General features: G+C 41.6%; 1 protein-coding gene across 3 annotated transcripts in view; it reads left to right on the top strand.

Annotated features, from left to right (window-relative positions):
- col5a1 (procollagen, type V, alpha 1) overlaps positions 1–11,356 on the top strand; it is a 138,986-nt gene that overhangs the window by 103,940 nt on the left and 23,690 nt on the right. For all 3 annotated transcript variants that reach the window (XM_036588764.1, XM_036588762.1, XM_036588761.1), the window contains exons 33-43: positions 1,158–1,202; positions 1,355–1,408; positions 1,993–2,037; positions 2,135–2,188; positions 2,377–2,430; positions 3,619–3,672; positions 5,244–5,351; positions 5,508–5,597; positions 6,888–6,941; positions 7,430–7,537; positions 9,259–9,366. In XM_036588764.1, coding sequence (XP_036444657.1) covers positions 1,158–1,202; positions 1,355–1,408; positions 1,993–2,037; positions 2,135–2,188; positions 2,377–2,430; positions 3,619–3,672; positions 5,244–5,351; positions 5,508–5,597; positions 6,888–6,941; positions 7,430–7,537; positions 9,259–9,366 — 774 coding nt within the window. The remainder of the gene's footprint in view (positions 1–1,157; positions 1,203–1,354; positions 1,409–1,992; positions 2,038–2,134; positions 2,189–2,376; positions 2,431–3,618; positions 3,673–5,243; positions 5,352–5,507; positions 5,598–6,887; positions 6,942–7,429; positions 7,538–9,258; positions 9,367–11,356) is intronic.

Here is an 11,356-nt window from a genome sequence, read left to right as displayed (position 1 = left end):
CCTTTCATCAGACGCGCGATGAAGCAACACATCGGCACACGTTGCTCTAATGTTTTATTCCAGTTCATTATGTTTGAACTGAGAGAGATAGTCTGTCACCATCAGAGAGACAATCCGCACATAAACGTTATTAGACAAAGCTTCTTATCGCCTCGCGCCATTAAACACGCACGCGCTCACGCAGCGTTAGTCTTAGCGTACGCCTGTCTCCCTCCTCATTAATATTCATGAAGCGGTTTGTTTTCCTTCAGACTACTTTTCCAAATGCTCGTCTTTGCTTCCAAATTAATCAGGATATTTTCTCTTGCGCTGGATAAAAGCCATATGGATTCCCAGAAATTAAATCTAATTATCTCCGACATGTGTCCGATTTCACAGCTGAATCCGGGATAAAGAAAAGAAAGAAAAGTATAGTGTAAATTCGGAACCCACTAACATTCACGTTTGTGATGTAAACTGAGCAAACAGAGTTTCTGTTGGTTCCTATTGTTGTTATTAGGGTTGTTATGTAAAAACTTCTCTATATAGCATCCAATATGTTTTTTGAAAGGGCCCTTATTATGGAAAAAACACATTTTTCTCCCTTTTCTTTAAATAAGAGCGCTTCATGTAGTATGTAAACACTGATAAAGTTACTTAAAATTCCCTCCTCAGTCCATTCAGTATATGGGAGCTAAGCTGCAAACACTATTACAAAATGCAGTTTCAGCCTGTTTTGTAAATCCCTCAGTTCAGCCTCAATATTAAGGTATTTTATTTAAATTTGAATGATATATTGAACTGAACTATTTAATTTGATTATGTTAATAAAAATATCCCTTCTACTGGAAGAGTGGCCACAAGTAGGTCTGCTGAAATGTTATTATTATTTATTCCAGGGTCTATCAAAGAATGTGAATGAATAAACCTCCCTTGTTCTGCACATTTTATTATTATTATTATTATTATTAGTTTATTAGTCCATTTTTTATTACATTTTTATTTCCCTCCTTGTTGAGTGTTTTCTTATTTGCTGTTATTTTATGCTTGTTTTTATGTCCTTTCCCGAAGCACTTCGAGCTCCATTTCATTGTATGAAAGCTGCTATAAATAAGGTTGTTATTGTTATTATAGCCCTTATTTTATTATGACATTCTATCTCCCTCTCTATGTTGTAGGGAACAGCAGGAAAGCCCGGCCCGCGAGGACAGCGTGGACCTACTGTAAGATTATCACCGTCAACATATAGAAATATAAATGGAAAATACACGAAAAGACAAAATTCAGTTAAGAATTAGAAGTACTAATCAGGTTTGTCTGTGTATCTCCATCTCTGCCTGTCTGTCTTTCTCTCTCTCTCTCTCTCTCTCTATAGGGGCCTCGTGGAGAGAGAGGACCGAGGGGTCCCACAGGGAAAGCAGGACCAAAGGTAAGCGACTCTCTGTTGTATGATAAAAATGAAAGTTCGTCCAAAAATCAAATTCATCCAGATGAGCCAAGACATGTTTGATGGCTGAGATTATGCACAAAAAAAAGTTTGCATTCATAAGCATAAACAAAGATATGTTTAAAAATTTATAGGGATAAAAAATTCTGCGTTTTATTTAATCACCAACAATTTGGAACGATAATGAGTGGAAGCTGTTAGAGCTGCAAAAGAAGACCAGCTCCATATTAATGCCTATGGATTTAGAATGGGATTCATAAAAGCTCCTGTAGGTGTGATGTATGGGTGTCCCAATACTTTTGTCCAGGTACTGTGTACATGTAGCCTAATTTAGGACCATTTCTACTGAAAAATGTATATACAAAATTTTTGCACACATAAAAATCTTGTTAAATCTGTCTTATACAGTGTTTTTAACTTTTGAAAGAAAAATTTATATTTTGCTGAACTTTCCCTTTAATGCCATGACTGTGCTAAATGTGAGACGTGTGCATAGATCTCCAAAACGAGTTTAAATCTCTCTCTTTTTTTTTTTTTACCTCTTTCTTGATCTTTCCTCCCCATAGGGCAACTCAGGAAGCGATGGACCCCCAGGACCTCCTGGCGAACGGGTACGGACCACTGAGATTCTGATCATCTCTTAATGTTTATTTCTAATCAATGATTGATAAGGTATAATGAGCGTGTGTCCATGTCTGTGCACTGCAGGGTCTGACTGGACCTCAGGGACCAACTGGATTCCCAGGACCGAAAGGGCCCCCCGTGAGTGAAATCAGTGAAAGGATTTTAAATAAAAACGAAATGACTAGAAGTTGCTCAGAGCCCAGAAATGTGGAGCTCTGACGTCACCTTAATGGGTTTTCTCCCCTCCCACTTCTCTCTGTTCTTTCATCCATTCATTGTCTTTATCATCCTCTCTAATATCCCTCCACCCACGCTCGTTCTTTCAGGGACCCCCAGGAAAAGACGGACTGCCCGGGCACCCTGGCCAGAGAGGAGAGACGGTGAGGATCTCTCAAGCTAACATGTTCAGCTCACCGTCACCTAAAAACTTGCACTCAAGCACATGTGTCAAAAAGCATAGCATAACAAAGGGGAAATTCCACCAATTTTTCAAAATTTCTTCATTGTTTAGTTCTTGAGATGTGAACATTCATTCAGAGTGGTTTGGTGTGAAATGGTTCAGATGTCTTTACAGTGGTGGTGATAGGAACCAGGGGTCACCATGACTACAACACAAATATAGACATTTATTTACCATCCAAAACCACCAGTGAACCTACACATCTTGTTTTTTTACATGTAATATTGTGCATTAGTGAAAATACATTTTTTGGGGTCTTTTTCACCTCAGAGAGGCCTGTGTGTACCCCTCCACCATGCATAGATGTTAAAATTTATATTTTAGGCCAAAACCTTCTCTAAACTATTATAACACAATGTCTCAGACGTTCATAACCATTTCATGTAAGGGAGCTTTTAAAGGTGGACGTCTGGTTCCTGTCACCACCACTGTGTACAGTTCTGACTCCATTTCACACCAAACTGCTCTGTTTTCATCTTTACCATTGAATTATGCTTTTAAAAATTTGGTGGAGTTGCCCTTCAAGTTGAAACATTTACTGTAGCATGCTGCAAAACTGCAAGACAAGTTCTGAATGTCTTGCAAGCTTGAAATTCCCATGTCTAGACCTGACCTGGTGCGAGAAAGTGAAAGCACAGACTGTTAGCTTGGCGCTAATGTATTATAGAAAAACCTATACGGACGCTAGTGGAAATTAGCTTTGTTGTAACAGTGAGCGAAAAAGTTACCTAGAAGTGAATGTCTGTACATTAAGCAGTGAAATGAAATTGGCGCATGTTCATACAGGTACTTAACTGTCATGGTAGGGGTGGTAACCTTAAGGGTACATCTTTAGTGCCTTTAGGAAGGGAATATAGTCGCATTTAGTCCAAAAAAAACGTCTCGAATCCAAAACTTTTATTTATTTTTTCCATTATAAGTCATGAAAATGTACCAATATGCCCCTTTTCTCTTGGGGAACAGAGTGTAGGGTACCTTTACAACTCATTCAAGGTACATAATTTAACCTGAAGGACTTTTCAGCGTACATTTACATTGTTTGTACCTGTGCAGTGCTCTTTTCTCTAGCAATATGATCATATTAATGTTGCTCTTGTCCTCTCCTCAGGGTTTCCAAGGCAAGACTGGACCTCCCGGACCACCAGGTGTTCTGGGCCCTCAGGTGAGCACCCACAAACCCGCTGTATCACAAGCAAATCCTTTGACTAGGCTCAATCTGTTTACCTGGAATGCTGTTTCTGTTAGGATGATCCTCCACTGAGCTTAGATAGCAGCAGAACTTTAGCATGGTTCTGTTTTAGCGGTTGTGGGGGCTGATATGGTTCTAACAGGCTTATTTTATTTGTTTTGATTTTAAGTGCATTAAGATTCATTCTGACTGAAGTTCTTGGCCTGCTTCAATGTCGTCCTGTTTGCTTTATCCATATTACTACCTTTTACACAAATTCACATTCTCTCTCTCTTTGTTAGTGGTGAGTTTCTGTAACATGTAATGAATCGTTAGAGGTCATTAGGGGCAATTACAGGTCACTAGACCTGTAAAATTGTCCTTAGGAACCAGCGTTTTGGTTGTTTGTCGAATTCTTTCTCCTGACACGCCGTTGTTTATGATGTTGGATGTTAGTGCTTAGCAGCTAATGAATTATTCATGAGCAAACAGACTCTGCTCTTTATGCTAATGTGGAGGTGGGTAGCGGTTCAAAGAGGCACCCACACACAGGTGTGAGGAAACGCACACACACCACAACCTTAGACCTTTATAGCGTCTTTAAATGCTGATTTCATTGCACACTCACATTGTAAGTCTGTGTGAAATGAAAAGAGCAGTAATTAGCATCTGTACCAGCAACTAGCAGATGTAAGCTGTGGATATGGAAATTGTTGGGAATATTTTATGAATGTTGGCGCACTGCCTTTTTCAGTGCAACTTTATCCGAGATGGTGTTTGTCAGTATTGCATGTTGGAGAGATAGAGCTGGACTGAGACCACTATTCTGCCACTGAGATTCTGGTTGTGCTGAACAGTCATTGCTCTAATACTACATTGCCCACAGTGCACCTTTCACATTGACATTCTAGCAGTGCTGACCAATCATCTCTCCAATATTACATTACTCAGAACACATCATTCACATTTAGATTCAGGCAGTGCAAACCAATCATCTCTTTAATATTACATTACCCACAATGCATCATTCACATTTAGATTCAAGCAGTGCAGACCAATCATCTCTTTAATACTACATTACCCACAATGCACCATTTACATTTAGATTCAAGCAGTGCAGACCAATCATCTCTTTAATACTGCATAACCCACAATGCATCATTCACATTTACATTCAGGCAGTGTAGCTCAATCATCTCTTTAATACTACATTACCCACAATGCATCATTCATATTTAGATTCAAGCAGTGCAGACCAGTCATCACTTGAATACTACATAACCCACAATGCATCTTTTTTTCACATTAAGATTCGGTCAGTGCTGACCAGTCATCTTTTTAATACTACATTACCCATGATGCATTGCTCACAGATATTCAAGCAGAGCTCACCAATCATTTCTCTAATACTACATTACACACAGTGCATCTTTCATATAGAGATTGAGGCAATGCTGATCAATCATCTCGCTAGCACTACATTACCCACAGTGCATTTTTCACATTGCGATCCAGGTAGTGCTCTCTAACACTACATTTTCCTCACTGCATCTCTTGCTGTTCAGGGACCAACAGGTGAGACTGGACCAATGGGAGAGCGAGGTCACCCAGGACCTCCCGGACCACCAGGTGAGCAGGGTCTGCCTGGACCTGCTGGCAAAGAGGGAGCCAAGGTAAGAATATACACACAAACACACACATGCACACGCACACACACATAAAGTGTATGACATCATACTTAATAACTTAATCAAGCTATTTAATTGACTGATTTCATTCTGTTGATTAATTAATCACGCAGCCTCAATCGAGTGTGTTTTTGTTTTTAGGGAGATCCAGGTCCCGCCGGCCCCGCTGGTAAGGATGGTCCTCAGGGCCTGCGAGGATTCCCTGGAGAGAGAGGATTGCCCGGCCCTGTTGTGAGTAGCTTGTCCAACATCACTTACACATCTTAGTGGACACAATCCCAGTCTGCAGTTATACTGTTTATTGACCTTGAAGGAAAAGTTCAGCTAAAAGTTACATTCACATAGTTTTGCCCTTAGGCTGGATGTAGATGACCAGCCAAGACAAATTTGCTTCTTCAGTTTTGGTGCTGGAGCTGTAATGGAATACAAGTAATGGAATGGCCCACCTGACGTTGGCTGGCAACCAGTGTAGACGATGGGCCTGACATTGGCTATATCCAGTGGCGTTGGCCTAATGTGGGCTGGCAGCCAATGTTAGACGATGGGCCTATGTTGGCCTGATGTGGGCTGGCAACCAGTGTTAGCCGGTAGGCCTACGTTGGCCTGATGTGGGCTGGTAACCAGTGTTAGACGGTGGGCCTATATTGGCCTGGTGTTGGCTGGAAACCAGTGTTAGACGGTGGGCCTATGTTGGCCTGACGTTGGCCTGAGATGAGGGCTTGGAAAGTCCACATTGTTCAGCTATAAGTTGGCTTGTTCCAGCCAACATAAACCTTCAGAAAATCAAAATACAGTTTAATTAACAAAATAGTTGAGTGGCATAAAATGATCAAAAAAGACAGCTAAATAGCACTTCTGACCGTTCCAGCTGTCTCCTCAAGCAGGTGAATGATGTAGTAGAACTATAACCACAAGTTACCAGAGGTCAGTTCTTGCTTTTGTGAGTGCTTTGGAAAGTCTTCAGGATGCTGTGAAGGACATTTACTTCTTCACTGTTTGCTTAATCCATGCAGTTGCCAAGTGAATGTGGTTGCATAAACCTGTACAAAAAACATACTTCATTATTTATGAAAGTTTTTTTGTAGGAACTCATTTACTCATTTCTTTATGTCAGTGTCAGAGCGTCGAGAAATGCACACGCTCATCAATTATCAGCTTCGCTTCGCTCATATTAAACTTGCATTACACTTACATAACTTACATTAGCTGACGCATCACCAAACATACAGATTCAGCACTAAAACCGGTTCACTCACTTTTCACTAACGATTAAAGGTTTGTTCCCTTTCATTTTTTACATTTTTATTTCCTCGTCCAGATGCTGAGCTGGTTGGGATATTTATGATGATGTGTTATGAAGGCACTGCACAGATTTTTGCGTTGAACTTTGAACTTACAAACTGAATGAATATGAATGCGTGTCCGAGTGCGTTCAGCTGTTTTAGTGACTGACCTGCTCCTCCTCCTGCTCCTTGTGGCTGAAGTTCAGCGGTTTCACTCAGCTGGATTTTCTTTTCACAGGGCTCTCCAGGTTTGAAAGGAAATGAAGGACCACCAGGCCCACCTGGACCTGCTGTGAGTGAACACAAACTTTTGTTCTTTTCTCTCTCTGTCTCTTTCTCGGCCTCTGGAGCCTCTGTTTTATTCACTGTCTTCTTTCCTGTTTCCTTTTCTGTCCTCTGCTCTACCCTGGGGCCTTACAGTAAGTATACACATACAGGTTTGTCAGTCTCTCACTCACTGTTTCTGTTTCTCTACCTCTCTCGCCCATATCTCCATAACTAGATTTTTAACGAATGACGTAAAGTAAGGATGAGCGGACTTATGTAATCGATGCTTCACACTCAGCACATGTGCCCCGTTCAATAAGCTCTCAGCATGCTGAGTAGCTTTCCTCAGGGTGCTGCCGCTCCCGAGAATTAATGCTGATTACTTTAATCTAGATCAATCAAACTGAGCCGACATGCAGGTTTTAACTACGTGCGAGTTTTCAACAAATCGATGAAGTCTAGATTTGCCTTATTTCATTTTTGTAACGTTATTGATTATTTCTTTTCCGTCAGGGTTCACCCGGTGAGCGTGGTCCAGCGGGTCCCGCAGGCCCCACCGGTCTTCCAGGACGTCCAGGACCTCAGGGACCCCCAGGCCCAGCCGGAGAGAAAGGTGGACCGGTGAGTTCTGCCCCATTTTCTGTTTCGTTTGGCACTGGGGTTCCCCAACACTGCACAGTTTGGTTCTTTCCCCGCTCCACATGTGCCTGATTAAATTCATTAACTAAATTATGCAGTCAATCAGAAACAGGATGTTCTACGTAAAATTCAAGTGCACATTTCCTTGTTAATTTGCTGCTCTTTTTCATTGGCCTGTATCGTCTGGCTGGCTGCAGTGCTCTCCTGAACATCTTGAAGCATTCTTTGGATGCAATACAAAAACATCTTGCTGCTTTTAGTGAGATGCTTTTGCGTTATATTGATTAAATGTCATCCACTAGACAAAACACTGTTCATTAAACTTCATTTAACACAAGCTAGAATCTACTGCCCACATCTTTCATGAGTACAGTTTGAATTAAACTTTAGTCCAGCCTGAAATTTTAATCCAAACCTGAATTCAGCTTGACAAATTCAGTCTAAACCAACTACCACCCAACAAAGTCCAAATAAAGCTCTCAAAGCTCTCAACGTCCACTGATTTCTCACATTTCTGCATAATTAAATGGTTAAGATGCAAACAAAGCTAGTGGTTTGGTGTGAAATGCTCCATTACACAGTGAGAATTGTGATAGGAACCAGACGTCCACCTCAAAAATAAAAGTTATTACATGAAATGGTTATGAATTCACTGCCTGAGACGTTGAGTGCGTTTACATGCACTGAATAATCAGATAACTGCAGAAAATCAGGTTTTGTCAGTAATCTGATCAAAGTGTCTACATGCGCTCGAGTAATCAGATAATGGGGAAACTCTGGGTCTACATGAGCCAGACAGTAATCAGATTTCTGCTCTACAACCAGCCAATAAACTCACAGAAGCAGACGAGACGTAAATGTAATGTAAAACTCAAACTTCATGCCGCGGCATTTTTTTAAAACATTTTACCTGAAAATATGAACATACATAATCTAAAGAATCGCTTATTTCCAGTACCGCCGTCTGTTTTCCACCATGTGCAGACTGAGAAATCCAAAAGAAATCAGAGTAAGAGTTTACATGCACTGAGAAATCTGATTACTGAGCTAAAATCCAGCCTCTTTATCTGATTTCTAAACCTTACTTTGAGAGTGTGCTGTTTACACGACCATTTGAATGATCAGCTAAACTGCAGAAATCCGGTTATGTTCGGATTATTGAGTGCATGTAAACACACTCATTGTTCCAATATGATAGTATTGAGAAGGTAAATATATTAATACATTTTTTAAGGGCATTGTAAGGCAAAACAGTCTCAAAGTGATACGACTTTTTTTTTATTATTCACCGATGTTTTACATCATCAGCATTGCATATAAAAAGTCAGTGAGACACTTGTGGGTTGACGGATGGTTTTGCATCCCATCACCACCACCGTAAAGAAAATCCAAGCCAGCAGAAATGAGCGTTTCACATCAGAACAGTCAGAATCACTTTGTCTACATCCCAACGACAGAATTATGCTTTGGAATTATAACATTTGGTGGAATGCCTTCCAACTACATCTTAAAAGCTTTTAGGCTGGAAAAAGAGACCTGCCTACAGAGTGCCAGATTAAAAATGGTCTTAAAGCTCTAAAAGTAAAGAGAGAATAAAGTAAAAGCAGGATGGAGAAACACAACAAATACTTGAGGAGTGATGTCTGAACGTCTGTACCTGTCTTGCATCACACCTCCCTCTCCATCTCTTTCTCGTTCCTCAGGGAGAAAAAGGACCTCAAGGCCCTGCCGGTAGAGACGGTATTCAGGGTCCCGTTGGCCTGCCTGGACCTGCCGGCCCTGTCGGACCTCCAGGAGAAGACGGAGATAAGGTAAAAAAACACATTACATTTAGGATTGCAGCGCTCAGAGAAATGAGCTGAGCTCAAGGTTTTGCGGACGATGTAAGAAGAGCGATAGATGAATATTAGAGGAGTGGAGGGAATAAAGGATGTCAAATCTTAGGAGGAGAGAAGGAAAGGCAGAAGAGAAGAGTGAATATGTAAAACATAGGAGAACGAGAGAGAACCGAGGAAAAAAGATCTTGTAGTTGGGGTTGTGAAGAAGAAGAACAGGGATTAGTGGGTGGGTGGTCAAGATTACTGGGTGCCCCCGGTATTTAGCAGTATTTATTTACTAGGGTGCAAAATTTAATACTGTCATGATTAATTGAATTACTAATTTACATAAATACAGAGCATCAAGAAAGTACTCATTTCATTCAGTAGTAAATTTGAGGACGCAAGTAGTCAGTCTTAGCATCTATGAGCCGATCTAGACTGTCTAAAGTTCTTTCCCTATACATGTAACTATGTTATAACAAATAGGTTTGAGGGGAGGAGCATGGCTGAAACCCCTCCTTCTTCCAATCTAACGCCCTGTAAATTTACACCCTCGCTTTCCGTTCCCGTGGCAAATTGTTTGTAATCCCCACCGCCACCCTGTCTCGTCCCTGTTCCTCAGTCCTACATCAGTCCTACTACAGCTATAAGGGGGGTCTGGCCTTCTAGCTACAGGCAGAAGCTGCCCAGAACTCCAGCCCAAGTTCTCAGAGATCCCTCCCCTCCCTCAATCAATCTTCCCTCATACTGCCACCGCCATGTTGAAGGCACAGTCTGAACTCACAAAATGTTATTAATGTCAGTGCTTCTCGATTAGTCTGTAATCCACTGAGGTCAGTAAATGTGGAAGTTCTCATCTAAAACAACAGCTAGAAGCTTCTACAATCGGATCACATGACCGGTGGGTCATTGTAGAGCTGGAGTGAGTTTCATCCATATAAAGTTGACGAGTGTTTAGTGGAGACGCTTGGCTAATTTTAGAGGGCAGCAGGTGATGTAGAGTCATGCAGTGTGTACAGGGTCGTGACTATAAGAGCTCGTAGGTGGAATGTGAGAGTGTGAGAGACTCAGGCCTCACCTGCGTGGATGTAAAGTGTGCATTTGTATAAACAGCCCTCTCAGAGGGAGAGAGAGAGAGAGAGAGAGAGAGAGAGAGAGAGAGCTGCGATAAAGTATACCTGACATTAGTGGGAATGAAAGCCAACATCCATCTTCTGTCTGTCTCTCTGAATCTCAATGGGCCCCTTGTGCGCTGAAGAGAATGCATCAAGGAGATGAGATTATAGCAGCTGACGCGCACTACAGTCCCCGCGTGCGCTCCCGAGGGTGCATACGCGTGCCTGCACATGCGCCTGCGTGGGACGTAGCATGCATAAATATGCACTCGAGTGTGGGGCGACGTTAAGGAGGCGTGAGAGTGATCTGGGTGTGAACTGTGAGTCAGGTGCGACAGGTGCAGTGCCTGTTGGGAAGCACAGTCAGAAAACAGGAAGAATAGCAGTGGTCAGTACAGTGACTCAGGGAATCTCTTACTGTATATGTCGTCCTCCCTCCACGTGTGCACTAGGGGTATACGAGTACTCGGTTAACAGTGCGAGGTACCACTGTCTAAATACTTCTGAGTATATTTTATTACACTTAGCTAGTAACACCTTAACATGACAGTGTCGTCATGACTGCTAAGACAAGCCTCAGTATTGTGTACATATCCAGTGCTATTAAAATATGTAGTGCAAACTAAGCAAATCACATGTTTGCTCTCTCTTGCCCACCGAGTGAGGAACAGCAGACTAAATTCCTGATTTAACTCATGTCCAACTTTAGCTAGAACGTGATATCACCCAAGAGGACAACTTCTTAGGTCGACTTATTTTCCGAGTCAAGTGCAACAACTGATGTAGAGCAGTTTTGCCTGTTTGTCTGTATTTGTTTTAATAGTAAAACACTTTCAGTGGCATTTCTTGTAGATTTTTGTAACCAC

This window comes from Colossoma macropomum, unplaced genomic scaffold, assembly GCF_904425465.1.
Source record: "Colossoma macropomum unplaced genomic scaffold, Colossoma_macropomum, whole genome shotgun sequence".
Lineage (NCBI taxonomy): Eukaryota > Metazoa > Chordata > Actinopteri > Characiformes > Serrasalmidae > Colossoma > Colossoma macropomum.
The sequence above is the reverse complement of the archived record's forward strand: the minus strand, read 5'-3'. Positions and strand labels throughout refer to the sequence as shown.